The following is a 14,276-nucleotide window of genomic DNA, read 5'->3' as shown; positions in this document are numbered from 1 at the left end:
TTGATGTAACTTGAAGAAAAGGGGCTTATTAGAAGGTTTTAGGTAATTGGAATTATTATCTTGAAAGGGATTGTGGGATCCTGTCTCCCTTTACTCTGTCCCATGCTCTTGCTGTAAGGTGACACTCCATCACAGGTTAAAGCATAAGGACCACAGCCACCAGCAGAAACTTCCGAAACTGAGCCAAGCATCCATTTTCCCTTTGTTGTTAAGTTGGTTATTTCAGGGCTTTGTTACAGAGGTGGAGGGCTGACAGGCACCGAAGATGAAAGGAAAGGGTATGTGGACAACTGGGGGGAGGGGGGTGATGTTGCTCTTGGAGGGGTTCCACCAGCATCTCCCCATCATGGTCTTGGGGCCCAGGAGCAGCAATGACACATTGTCTTAGAACCCTGGTTTTAAGCGTCATCCTCTTGGCTTTCTGAGGGCCACTTGTGTCACACCAGCGGCCAACACTTTTATCTGAAGAAAATAACTTACTAACCACAGACTGTACTAACAGTCATTGAGCAAGCCACAATGAACAGATGCAGGTCAGTTTTTTTTCTTTTTCTTTCTTTCTTCTTTTTTTTTAATCCCAGGCAACTGTGAGAAAATCTTTCTAAGGAACAGACAAGGAGGTAAGTTTGATGAGCTGTAATTACATAAGGAGAACCATTACAGCTGGGGCCCCGAGTCTACTTAGGGCCCTCGGATCAAAACCAGATCATTCTGAAGGCTTTATTTCATCTGTGGGGTCTGGCAGCATCTGGGTCTAGGTTAGAGAGACCCCTGCAGAATTTCTTTGCGGAGCCTCTCTTGGTCATCAGTGTCCCTTATTACAGACCACCGAGTCTGGGGACCTCGGGGTTCCCCAAGGCTGAGCTTGCTGTGTATTTTCTGGCAGGTCGTGGTCAGGAGCAGATGACGGTAGCATTGGCACAAGCCACCACAGCATGGTTTTCATTATACAGCTTCAGCAAAGCCCTGTATTCTCCCTGCAAGGGACACAGGTAAAGCATTAGACACAGGATCCACAGTATAATCAACCTCTTAATAAATGCAGCCAGTTACTTCTCTATCCAAGGGCTGTGCCCCTCTGTACTCTACTGACCACAGAATGAAAATACGCATAAAAAGTTGTTTCTGTGCCTGACATGTTTAGACTTCTTTGTCTTTTTAAGATCCTCTGGGCCGTCCGGTATAATGATCAACACAGAGCTTACATGGCATCAAGTCTTATACGTCATCTAGAAATGATTAACGTGAACTCAAGGATGAGTATAGCTTGTATTGAAAAGACTTTACTATTTTAAATAAGGATTTGAGCATCTTGTAGTAAATGTTTTTCAATTACATTTATCTGTCTGTCTATCTATCTTAGTGTGTACGTGTGTATGGGTATTGGCGTATAAATGCCACAACGTATGGTTGTTTATTTGGGGGGATGTCAAAAAACAACTTGGGGTTATTGGATCTTTCCTTTCACCATGCAGAACTGAGCCCAGGACAGAACTCAGACCAGCAAGCTCTTTCACTTGCTAAGCCATCTTTCTGTCAATATCTGTGGATTTTGGTGTTTGAGGGGTCTGGAACCCATCCCCCATGACTGTTGAAGAACAGTTGTATTTATTGAGCGGCTTATATGTGTTGGGCATGGTTCCAGAATGCAAATAGATTAGACAACACAAGCCAACCCCTGCCCTGCATAGCTTGTACTTCACTGGGAGAGAGGGAAAGCTCCCAGGACTGCTGCAGCTGCAGCTGTTATGGAGAAATTCATGCAGGAAGAGGGTAGAAAAGACAGCTGGGTTTGGTGGGATTGATGTTAGCTTGCAACTCTAAGTAGGATGATCAAAGGGAGGCCTGGGAGAGAGAATGCCCTTTAGGCAAATACCTGAAAGAGATGGAGAGTGCCAGGCTACTGTGGGGCTGATGTCACCGTATTTGAAAAACAGACAAGAGCCAATGGGACTTCAGAGGGAGGGAAAGAAAGGAAGATTGGAAGCCCATAGAAGGCCAGAGTCTCAGAGCTGGGCAGACATGATGGGGTTGTTTGATTCCAGTCTGAAAAAGACTCAGGTGTGACAGTTTTCTTGGGTATGTTAGGAAGATCTCTCTGGATGTTGTGTTTAAAAGAGACTGTGTCATTAGCTTAAAGGAAGCTACAGCAATTGAATGAACGGGCTCTAGCTTATGAATGACAAGATACACATGCTTTAAATAAAGGGTGAACTTTTTGAGGGAAGCCAGGCTTTCTGGGGACAGATGAAGGCATGGACTACAAGACAGGAGGCCAGGGTAGGGGCAATGGACGGGGGGCAGTCTGTTTCTGCGGCCCAGGAGGACATGAAAGTGAGGGCTAGATGTATCTATGTCCGTGGCAATTTATGATTCAGGTTGTACCAAGAAGGTGTCCTCATGTTTTGGAAAACTGAAGGATCTCCCACTTTTAATTCAGAAGAGAGCAGACACAGAGAAGTACAGGATTATATGCAGGACTTTAATTTGGGTCAAGAGGTTGTTGGGTTAAAAGGAAAATAAGCTGGTGGAGACAGACTTTATATAAATAAGCTAGTGCTATCCTTTTTCGGGACAAGGAAATGATAGCAATGGCTGTGTCCATTGCCCTGATCTGGTCAATATATATCTGCATGTGTCCTGAGATGTCACACTGAACTCTATGAACATACCACATACACAAAGAAGCAAATAAATAAACACATTTTCAAAAAGAGGAAAAATAACTAAGGTACTGAAAAGTAAACACTGAGTGAAAAGAATCTTGGCTAAAGAGGACTCCCCATTAGTCCAGAGCGATCTAGGTGAAGCAGGGGGTGTGAATAGGCCCCTCATTAAAATGTTCTCAGCTGACTGCTTGTAGGGAAGCAGAGGCTCTCCGTGTGGCTATGGGCTGGAGGCCCTGGGCACACTGTGGCTGTTTGTGACCAGTGTGGCCAGCCCTCCTTGGGATCAAGGTCCCCAGCTGTTGTGCTGAATAGGCCTCTGTAGAATGTGTTTCAGGAGGCTATGTCCTCTGTTGGGTCTGCAGGCTGGATGTGGGTAAGGAGTCTGCCAGGTATCTGCTTCCTGGGTACAGGTCCCGGAAGAGGAGGAGGCCCAGGCCCAGAACACTTGGCCAGGAGTCTGGCTTACACCAGATTCTATCTCTTGGAGAACTGTTTATTGGCTGAAGAAGGCAGGGAAGGAGTATCCTGCAGGCACTGTAGATGAGGGCAACATGGTGCCCGCTGTCAATGGCTCTGCTTCCAATGGTGGGAGATAAAAATGGACTCAGTAGGATCTATACTTTGCAGCTTGAATTTTCATTTTCATCCAGGCCTGCGTCACGCAGTTCAAACCTCCTTCCGTGCTGAGCAGCGTCAGTGAGTCACAGCACCCAGGCGTGAGAATACATGATCAAATGGCCAGCACTCTTCTGAGAACCATGCGTGAAGCCATGGAGCTCTTTCTGTAGGCTGGGTAGAGTCGACACATTTTCAACTTATGTTATTTAAACTCATGGGGAGTTTATTGGTGGTAACTCTGAGTTAAGACGAGGAGCATCTATAAATCCCTTTATGTCTGGGAGGGTAAATTTCCTGCCCAAGAGCATCTATGACTTCAAGACCCCACCCCCTTTGTTTCATCGTAATTGCTAAGGGTAACTGATTTTTAAAACACCAGCCATGCAAAATGAAATCCAATTGTTAGCAATTATTACATCAGTCTCTAGCGGGGTATTAGAAGAAAAATGAGCTAAGGAAAAGCTTTCAAGTAACAACAATCTGAAGAAAAGCTCCCTGGGAGAGTTTAGGCTGTGCATGCTAGGAGTGAGGAGAGATTGAGTTTTCCTTCTTGGCAGAAGTTGTGCATTTCACAGAAAGGCCCGAGAAGATCACTGGAGAATTCCCAAGAGTGAGGGCTAGAGAATCCAGCTGCGAGAAGGATTCCTACGGAAACCCAAGAGGGCCTGTTCAAGACTGTGTGCGACAGGAGGGAAACCAACTCCAAGCTGAAACAAAGCTGAAGGGATTTCTTACAGAAGAGAAGCTGTGATTTCAGATGACAGAAAAGAAGCTGAAAGCAAGGTGTTTGACTGGTTCCATTTTCAGGGTGTTCCATACCATTTCTTTTTCAGTAGCAGGAGGGAAATGCATGGCGACGTCAGAATGGCTTAAATTCACATGTTCCTGAGATAACGTTATTTTGAATAAAAAGGACTTCATGGGAAATGCTAGTCTTAGCTTTGAGTCTTGTTGCTGAATGCTCGGGACAGGCCACTTTATTTACTTGGTGACACCTTGGTGTAGCTTGACTGTCCTTACTGTAAGTCTATTGAAACTTAATCCTCAGCGTGAAGACAGAAGGATGTGGGACCCAGTGGAACCTTCAAGAGGGATCTGCTCTTGAATAGATTCATTCATTCACAAACTAATAGGGTAAAGAGTCAATGGGTTTTCTAGGGAGTGGGTATATTATAAAAATCACTTTGATTCCTTTTGTCCTCTCAAGTCCTGTACTGACTTAGAATGCTGCAAAGTCCTCAAGAGCAAGGAGATCCTCACCAGATGTTCCCCCTTTACCCCAGATGTTCCATACTCTGGAGTGGTGGGCTAGGTGCACCTTTATTCTTCTGTGTATGTATGTGGTCATGTTTGTGTATGCAGACAATTATATATATATATATATCATTTTATTATATATAAATTATATATGTGTAATTATGTATATGTATGGATATAAACCACACACACATATGATTTTGTGTGCACATGCATGTGGAGGCCAAGGACAATCTTGGGTGTCACTCCTCATGTGTCATCCATCTTTTTCCTTTTTTTTTTGAGTGAAGCTCTCTCGCTGACCTGAAACTTGCTAGGTTGGCTGACCAGCAAGTCCCAGGGGTCTGCCTGTTTCCACTTTTCCAGCCTTCAGATTATAAGCCTGTGCCACCTCGCCTGGTGTTTTTTAATGTGGGCTCTGGAGAGCAAATGCAAGTCCTTAAATTTGCAAGGTGAGCACGTTCCCAGCTGAGTGATCTCCCTATCCCTGTTGTTTATACATTACACGGTAAATAGAAGCAGACTAAAATCCCAGAAGACACAGCAAGACATTGAAGCCATTGTGGGATTGGAAACTGTTCTTTCTGCCAGAAGCTAGTTGCCTCCTACACACCCTAAGCAACTCTGGCCATACGGGGTCCCCGCAGACACACCCCAACTCTGGCCATACAGGGTTCCCATGGACACATCCCCAGTCCTGTGGACAAGATGCCAGCATTTCAACTCTCAGCTGGGTCTGTTCTGGTTCAACCCAAAGCCTTCAACAGAACAGCAATATGAAGCATCAAAAGGCCAGCATGCTAAGCATGTCTCCTAATTATGGCACGTGCTAACACTTTCAATTATTTAAGTAAATTTCTCCTCGCCTTCTTTTCCTCCTCCTCTTCCTCATCTTCATCTTCTTCCTTTTCCTCTTTTTTCTCTTCCAAGAGTTAAAGATTCACCTATTGACAAATTATTACATAACAACACAAAACAGAAAACTCAAACCTTACCTGTGGAACATCGAATCCAAGATTATTGACAGGGCCAGCATAGTATATCTGTTCTGAAAATACATAAAGCATAGATATAATATCATTCATTCATTTAAATCAAACCCCCAAACAATGTGTTCACATTATTTGTGGCCATAGGGATATAGATCAAGTCTGAGTAATAAAACAAGAGTAGCCACTGATATAAAAGATTTAATTTCCTGGCTCCGAATGGATCTTCACTTACTTATGAACAACAGTCTCTGTCTGTATGTTGCTAGTTTTCCAATGCCAAGGCTGACAGCACAGAAAGATGTGAGCAGAACGCTGCCCAGAGAGTGAAAAGAGCTGAAAGGAAGTGTGGAGGTCACAGAAAGACAGACTGACAGAGTGGTCAAGAGTCCACACTGGGGCTGGATGCAGGAGAAATGCAGGGTGGAACTCTGAAGCCACCTGTTCTAATGATCTGGCCAATCATTTGCTCTTTACACTCAGTTAGCTTGTTCCTAAGATGGTTCTGTAATTTAAGAACTGTGTCTGGGGGGCTGGAGAGATGGCTCAGCAGTTAAGAGCATTGCCTGCTCTTCCAAAGGTCTTGAGTTCAATTCCCAGCAACCACATGGTGGCTCACAACCATCTGGAATGAGGTCTGGTGCCCTCTTCTGGCCTGCAGACATATACACATACAGAATATTGTATACATAATAAATAATAATAATAAAAAAAAACTGTGTCTGCTTTCTAGGCCTGGAGGGATGCAGGGTTAAAGAACGTAAAGCCTGAAGAGCAGCCTGTGCTAAACTTTTGCTCCATCCTGGAAGAGGGGAATGCTGGGTTTTACAGGATGGTTGACCAGAGGGAGGTATCACCATGGTGGTGTCAACTGACTAGTTGAACAAGTAAGAGAAATTTAAAGCTACAGCGTAAAGACCAAGCACTAATGTGGAATAGCACCCGAGAATGCAAAAGGACAGAGGTAGTTGAGCGTCTGGGAGTCCTAGTCATTAAGATAGGAAGGCGGGAAGGAAATAGGGAGTTGGGGAGGAAAATGTGTGTTGGGGATGAAAGGGCTTGATTTCTAAAGTGACCAATGAAGGGTCTTTGAAAGCAGTTGGATATACAGATCTGGAATTTGGGGGAAGAACTAGAGGTGCAGCTATAAATATTTGAGTCATTATCATGTAGCTACCTATAAAGGCACGAGACAGGATGAAGCCCTCAAGGAAGACAGAATTAAACAGAGGAGGGAAGGCCCAGAAGCACCCGGGAAACCCTCTGGCATCCAGAAGCCGGGGGTAGCAAAGCTAGTCAAGAGAATGACTGAATCATGGCAGAGGAGAAGGAATAATAGACGTGGAGATGGGAGGGAAGGGCTTTGTCCTGGATAGAAGCACAAACACAACCCAGAGAAGTTCAGTGTAGGCTGATTTGTAAATTGGCCAGAGAATCAAGGCAGGGAGCCTGACTGGTTTGGTTTTCTCATTGAAGGTCACAGGCAGAACGTGGAGGCAGAAGGCCTTGGGTGGTGAGAGGCACAGGAAGTTATTACAGTGTTCCAAGGAAATTCCTTGAAAGGCAGCAGAATTCCTACGATGTGCTGAAGGCTTTGTTGTGAGGTTTGTGGCCAGAAACTCAAAGACCCAGTCCCAGGGGGAACATCCACTAGCTTGCTGGAGGCAAGTGTTGGGTTGTAGACACTTTTGTTACTTTCTCTTCTCTAAGCACCACTGTGTTTGCTGCTGCTGGCTGCTGGAGGATTCACATGGTGTCATTTCCACTATGTCTATTAGAAATAAGTCTAGCTGTGTTCAGGAGAGGTGAATTACTGGCTGCCTTTTGAAGACAAGAACAGCAAAGAATTCTGGCCCCTCACATAGGGGTGCTTATCTTACTGGTCATCACCCTGAATTAAGAACACCGAGTATTTTTCCTGTGCTGAAAGACCCATCTTTCTTCTGACCCACTTCAGAGGCTTCCTGTCTCAGTCCCATGAAGACCTCCAATATTAAAAAGAAACCATTTTAAATCAGGCCAGCTGTTTGTTTTTAGTCACTATACAAAACAATGGGTTCCACGGTGGCATTTTTTTCCTATTTTGAGACAAGGCTGGCTTTGGGTTTACTAAGAGGCTGAGGATGATCTTGAATTTCTGGTCCCTCTGCCTCAGCCCTCCAAGTACTATGACAGCAGGTGCACCATCCCCAGAAGACACGTCTGGTTTCATGCACGTTGTGGTAGGAGTTAGGTGAAGAGGGGGTTCTATAGACATCAAGATTAGCATGGGAAACAACAACAACCAAGTCTTTAGCAGAAAGACTGGAGACCTTTCCTCACCAGGGCTACATGGAAGGGACAGAGCATGTGTGAGAACACACTTCCAAAAGCCGGGAAAGGTAGATGTTATGTGAATGACTGTAAAGTCAAAATCCAGGGGTCTTGGGCTAAGTCCAGGGTGTCTGTCTTTGTCTCTCTCCTTCTCTTTCTCATATTAAAACCTAATTTAAGAGTGTCTTTCTGTATACGCATACGTGTGTGTGTGTGTGTGTGCACTCTAGGGTGACCTCTGAGTCTGGAGTCAGTATCAGATCCTTAGAGCTGGAGTTATAGGCATTTGTAAGCTGCTCTGTGTATTGGAAACCACATTCTGTTCCTGTGATAGAAGTGCCCTTAACCACTGGGCCATCTCTCCAGCCCCAACTAACTTTCCATCCTGATCAGTTGTCTCCATTCCTAAAGCTATCAGTGTCCCTGGTCCAGTTCTTTGAGCTTTAATACACGAATCTTGAAACCTCAGCAGATGCCCTCTGGAATTGGGCACATAGCTACAACATGCATTATGATACTTACTAATATTTACCCCCAAATTCCCTCCCTTCTCACCTGCCCTCCTGCTGGTCCCCTTCCACCCTCAAACAATCTGCCCTATGTTTTCTCTCTGTGTGGTTGGATTCCTGTGGCATACATACTTCATGCCCACTTTAATGCTCTTGGGTGGCCCAGGGCAAATGACTCGAGCCAGGAAGCAGAGATTGGTGGAAGGCCCAGCTCTCTTGGTCACTAGCAAAGTGACAGAGGGCAATCTTGTCCAACTTAGGTTCCTAGACTCACAAAACAGAAGTAGAAAAATGTCCTGCAGGGTTCAAGGAGGACTAGAGTCCTTGTCTGTGGCGGAGTGTGGTCTCCAGGAAGGGTAGTGACAGTTGCCATTAGGTGATTATCAGTCACCTCAGAGAAGTGTCATCTGATGCATTCTGACAGCTACCATGGTCCTCAGGTTTGGAAAGCCTTGTGCGGAAGCATCTGTTTTCCCTTCGCGCATTTTCAAAGATGGACACGTGCAGCTGTGTGAAGAATGCCGTGTCGACGATACCTGCTCTTCTCCGATGCTCACTTAGTGCCCCAGGGTTTGCTAATTTGTGCTCTTCGCTCTTCATGGGTCCTTCTCTGTGAGAAGTTTTCATTAAATTGGTTTTCTATGCTTCACACTTTCAACTGGAGCTTTTTTGGAGCCCATGAAGTTCCTGAGAATAGCTACGAGGAACTCAGGGAAGTGACTTTTTGTTGTTAACCCGACAAAACAACACCTAAAATTAAACTCTCGTTCCTTCCCTTCTCAGGACCTCTTCGTTTCCGAGATTCCTTTAATTAACATTCTCACACTTTATACTATAAAAAGATCCCCAGGATTCTTGCACCCATTTCTTCCTTTCTCTCATTGAAATACTTATTTGTTTTTAATGTGCAGAAGATTGAAAAAATTCGCTTCCTTGATTCTGAAAATGTTTCTTAAAAATTGCCTTTCCCCCCCTTATTTAAATGAGTAAATTGACTTCAGTTCAAATGCACTTAATTTGATTGTCTTTTTGTTGGGCCAAAGATTGAAACTATGTAAGCGCTGGACCACTGAGCCCCATTCCTACCCTGAAATTGACTTCTACAGCATGGACTTGAAGGCCCCACAGGGTCTAGAAGTAACAGGCTTGGGGTAAAGGCTGTTTTTTCCTTTCATCATCCCGAGGAACCATAACAAGCCCTTGTCCCAGCCTCTCAACACATGATATGTCCAGCCCTGGTCCTGCCTCTGCAATTCTCTTCCCAGTAATGCCAGCATGGGTGGGCGGAAGCCCTTGTTGGATGAGTCCCATTGACCTCAGGGAGAACCTGGGCACTGGGCCTAGCGCTCTCTTTCAAGCTCTTTAGTTCTAGCCTGGTTCAGTCCTTGCTAGGTTCAGTTAATTGCTCTGTTCTGCTGGTGTGTGGGAAGGCCACTTCTTCAGCAGATCCCACTGAGCTTGGCCAATTGTTCTGCTGCTTTGTTCTAGGAAACCAGGCAGAGGCTAGAGTGGAGGTACTCCCAGAGTGGAGATGCTCTCAGAGTCGGGAGCTCCACAAGAAGCATTTACATCCTTCCTTAGGCCTTGCCGGAACCTCATTGGAATCTCTTTCACTTTCCCAACATTTAAGCATCGTTATAGTGTTTTAACAACATGAAAATACATAGACTAACGATTATGGTGCCAAGTCTATTAGTTTACATAGAATGAGGGCTTTATCTTAAGGATTATTATTTTTATAAGCTATGTTGGGGACTGAACCTAGAGCTTTGCCCATGTTAAGCAAGTTCTTGATCACTGAGCTACACTCTCAGGCCTCATTTGTTTGTTTCCTCAGTCTTTCTCTCAGGCTCTGAGACAGGAGCATTTACTTTTTGGCTGACCATCCGTCGAAATCCTCTAGAGGAATTAGATGTTCAATAGCTTCCCTCTAGGGTGCAGCTGTTGTTCCTGTATGGAATCCGTGTCTGGATTTATAACAGGTAGTTCAACCAGTCCTAGTACTTCCTTTCTGCCTTGGCTCTTTACACTTTCTCTTGCTTTGGCAGGGCAGCTGTTTGCCACACACAGGTGGGCTTCTGAACTTGCAACGGTGAGTTTTAAAAGCTTTCTATGGATAGCTATGTGAATACATCCATTGGGAAGATAGCTGTACCAGGTAGTGTTTTGTCAACTCTATATACAAGCTAGAGTCCTATTGGAAGAAGAAACCACATTTGAGACAACGCCTTCATCAGATTAGCCTATAGGAAAGTCTGTGGGGTCATTTTCTTGAGTAGTGATTGATGTGGGAGGCCTAGTCCACTGTTGGCAGTTCCACCACTGGATAGACGGTCCCAGGGCATATAATAAAGACAGGTGAACATGGGCCTGGAGAACAAGCCCGTAAATAGTGTTCCTCCATGGCCTTTGCTTCAGTTCCTGCCTCCGCATTCCTGCCCTGACATCTCTCCACGATGGACTGTAAGCTGTAAGATGAAATAAACCCTTCCCCCACAGTTGCTTTTGGTGCTTATGACCGGAGAGCAAAGCAGGATAACGTGTAAACGCTCCTTTCTTTTCTTTTGAGAATCCAACATTCGTGTGAGCTTTGTCCTTCCTGGTACCTCTTTTTTAAATCTACAGTGTGCAGTACCTCTGCTTAATACTTACTTTTATGTGCTCTGACCTTTTCTGAAATTCTTTCTTGTGGTACAGTCAAGGACCTAGCTTTCCTTGAGTAGAGGTCCTTAAGGATGCGGGTTTGCATGTCGGGATTATGTGAGTCAGGCTGCGGGTATCAGAGCTGACCTGTTGCCCTTCAGCTGCTGGTATTTTTTTTTAAAATTAATTAATTAATTTATTTACTAAAGATTTCTGCCTCCTCCCTGCCACCGCCTCCCATTTCCCTCCCCCTCCCCCAATCAAGTCCCCATCCCTCGTCAGCCCTAAGAGCAATCAGGGTTCCCTGCCCTGTGGGAAGTCCAAGGACCACCCACCTCCATCCAGGTCTAGTAAGGTGAGCATCCAAACTGCCTAGGCTCCCACAAAGCCAGTACGTGCAGTAGGATCAACAGCTGCTGGTATTTTAAAGCAGTCTCCATCCTGCTGGGCCAGTAGGGGGAGCTGGTTCTCCCAAGCTGTAGGAAATTATTGGCAAAGTGTCTATCAAAGACATTTCAGGCTAACCAATGGAATCAAACACTCCCAGTGTCAGCCCATCAATAAGAACACCTAAGAGCTATCCTGACAGCAAGTTTCCGGCTAATAGCACAAGACTACGAAGTCCAGTTTCCTCCCTGGGCATCAGATCTCAAGAACTGGTTGCTCTTACAGCTGGAATTCTGTGCCTGTGATGGCTAATGCTGTCATCTAGACAGGGTCTGGAATTGGCTGGGAGAGTGGCCACTGGGCAGGTCTGTGAGGGAGTTTCTAGGCTGAGTTAACGGATGTGGCCACTCTAAATGTGAGTGGCATGATTCTGTGGTCCCGAATCTCTGGCCGAAGAAGAAGGAAGAAGCTGGCAGAGCATCAGCATGGCCTTGGTCTGCTTCTTGGCTGTGAATGTAACGTGGCCAGATACCTCTCCTTTCCTGCCATGATAAACTGTATCTCCTAAAGGGTGAACCAAAAGAAATTCCCCTTTAAGGTTTTCTTGTGTGACTTTTGACCACAACAGTGAGGAAATTCACTTTTGCCCTGGGACCAATGCCATTCCTTTGTTTCTTAGTTCCTAGCTAGTAACTATTCTCTCCATTGTTAGTTGATGAATTTAATTTTTTTTTTAACTTTTAGCATCCATATCTAAAGGGACCCATGCCATACCTGTCCTTTCTCTGGCTTATTTCACTTGGCACATTGTCCCATTGTCCTCTAGTTTTAGCCATGGTCTTAAGAAATGATGGGATTTCCTTCTTCAGGATAGGAAACACTCTACTGTGTAGAAATGTTCACCCGCTGATGTTTCTACTTCTTGTCTACTTGATGTTGTTTTCAAGAAAGGGAACTCCTGCACTCTTTTGGTGGGATTACAGTACAACTATAGAGAGAAAAATGGAGACGCTTTCAGAACCATGACCCAACAGAGCTCTTTGCATGCAGGGGAGGCCTGTGGATCTGGGGGACACAGCCTTTGCTCTCCAAGGGCACAGTGGGATGGAGCCCAACAAAATTTAAGGGAAGAAAACCACGAGAGAGGTGAAGGTCAGTGCAGCATACTGCCTGTCTCTGGAGGGGGAGGCAGGGAGTGTGTTACTGCACTCCAGTGAGCTGTGAATAAAACCCTTCCCCTCTCCCTACTTCTGGGTATTTACTGAGCCAAATCTAGACAAAGGTTGAGCATGGCTCCTCCAACACAGCTCTCCATGCCAGTACTCCAGGTCCTCTCCTCCCCTTCCCTCTCTCCCCCTCCCCTCCTCTATCCTCTTCTCTCCTCTCCTCATGTCTCCTCTCCTCTCCTCTTCTCTCTTCTACTCTCCTCTCTTCTTCTCTTCTTCTCCTCCTCTGCCCTGCTCTGCCATCTTTTCCCATCTGTTACCATTCCCTTCTTTCTTGTTCCCCTCTCCCCTCCATTCCCTTCCCTTCTCTCTCTGTTTCTGTTTCTCTCTGTGTGTCTCTCTAGCTGTTTCTTTGTCTTTGTTTCTCTGTCTCTCTGTTTCTCTATCTCTCTGTTTCTGTTTCTCTGTCTGTCTCTCTAACTGTTTCTCAATCTCTCTGTGTATGTACTTGTGTGTTCACACATATGTGCATACTGGGAATTAGACCAGGGCCTTGCATGTTTCTGGGTGATTTTACCATTGTCTTATAGAGCTCCTGAGTTGTTTCTGTTCACTTTGAGAATTTTTATTTTTCATATATGGGTATTTTACCTGGTTTGTGTACCACTTGTGCCTAGTGTGTTGAGGCCAGACTGCGTGTGTGTGTGGGGTGGTGGTGGGTGGGTTTAGATTCCCTGTAACTGGAATTACAGATGGTTGTGAGACACCATATGGATGCTGGGAATTGAATGCAGGCTCTCTGGAAGAGCAGCTTCATTCCTGAGCCATCACTCTATCCCACTTTCATTTTCTTTTGAAGGACACCCTGGGAGTTTCCACCGCACACCTGCTTCAAGTCTCAGATGGGCCTGCAGGGGCCTGACCATACGCTTGCAGAGTATGTGGGCGGGGGGGGAGGGAGAAGCAGAAATCCGGAGGTGGCCGTGGCCCTCTGGTGCCATGTCAGATCAAGGGATGGCCACCTGGGCATAGGATTCTGTGTCAGAGATGACATGGAGAGAAACTAGGAAATCGGTGATGCTAAACCCCAGAGGATGCCCTTGACCTAGGAGCCTCCTGACCTTGAGAAGGACAATCCTGAAAAATAGGCTGCAATTCCTCCAAACTGATGATCAGAGCCATGATACAGTGAGGGCAAGCTTTTCCTCTTCCTTGAGTTCTCCCTCCCCCCAACCAACTCTCCCTCACTCATGCTTAGCCTTAGGTTTCTGAATCTGAGTCCCTCATTTCTGTATTTCCACAGGGAGGATCTCCAATACAGAATACGCTCTGGTAGAAGGTACCTGCTATGCTTTGCATACAGTTTCTTTCTCTTCAAACCCATGTGATATCGTGGTATCAAGAGGGAGTGGGATCTTTGAGATGCATTTGGTCCTCAGGGTTATATAACATCCTCCTAAGAGACCGGTGCGCTGGCTCTGTAGGAGCTGTGCTGTTATAAGAACAGGTCTGCAGTACAGCAGAGTGGTTCCTCTCATTACCTCTTCTTGCTCCTAAGTCATATTATGAAGCAACATGAGGCCCTCAGCGAATGTGGGCATCCTTACTTGGACTGCAGAACTATCGATCTAAACAAACTAATTCCTTCAGGAAGTACCCAGGCTCAAGGACTCTGCTATAGAACTAGAAAATAGGCCACGTCACTGCTCTATTTTCCTTGTGTAC

General features: G+C 45.6%; 1 protein-coding gene across 1 annotated transcript in view; it reads right to left on the bottom strand.

Moving 5' to 3' along the window:
- Positions 1-582: 582 nt before the first annotated feature.
- Positions 583-14,276, bottom strand: part of Ly86 (lymphocyte antigen 86) — a 60,749-nt gene continuing 47,055 nt past the window's right edge. Inside the window, exons 4-5 of the mRNA XM_057787981.1 lie at positions 5,540-5,592; positions 583-977 (exon numbers count right to left, since the gene is read on the bottom strand). Of these exons, the coding sequence (XP_057643964.1) occupies positions 894-977; positions 5,540-5,592 (137 nt within the window). The 3' untranslated portion in view covers positions 583-893. The remainder of the gene's footprint in view (positions 978-5,539; positions 5,593-14,276) is intronic.

This window comes from Chionomys nivalis, chromosome 13, assembly GCF_950005125.1.
Source record: "Chionomys nivalis chromosome 13, mChiNiv1.1, whole genome shotgun sequence".
Classification (NCBI taxonomy): domain Eukaryota; kingdom Metazoa; phylum Chordata; class Mammalia; order Rodentia; family Cricetidae; genus Chionomys; species Chionomys nivalis.
This window is presented reverse-complemented; position numbering and strand designations above follow the sequence as displayed.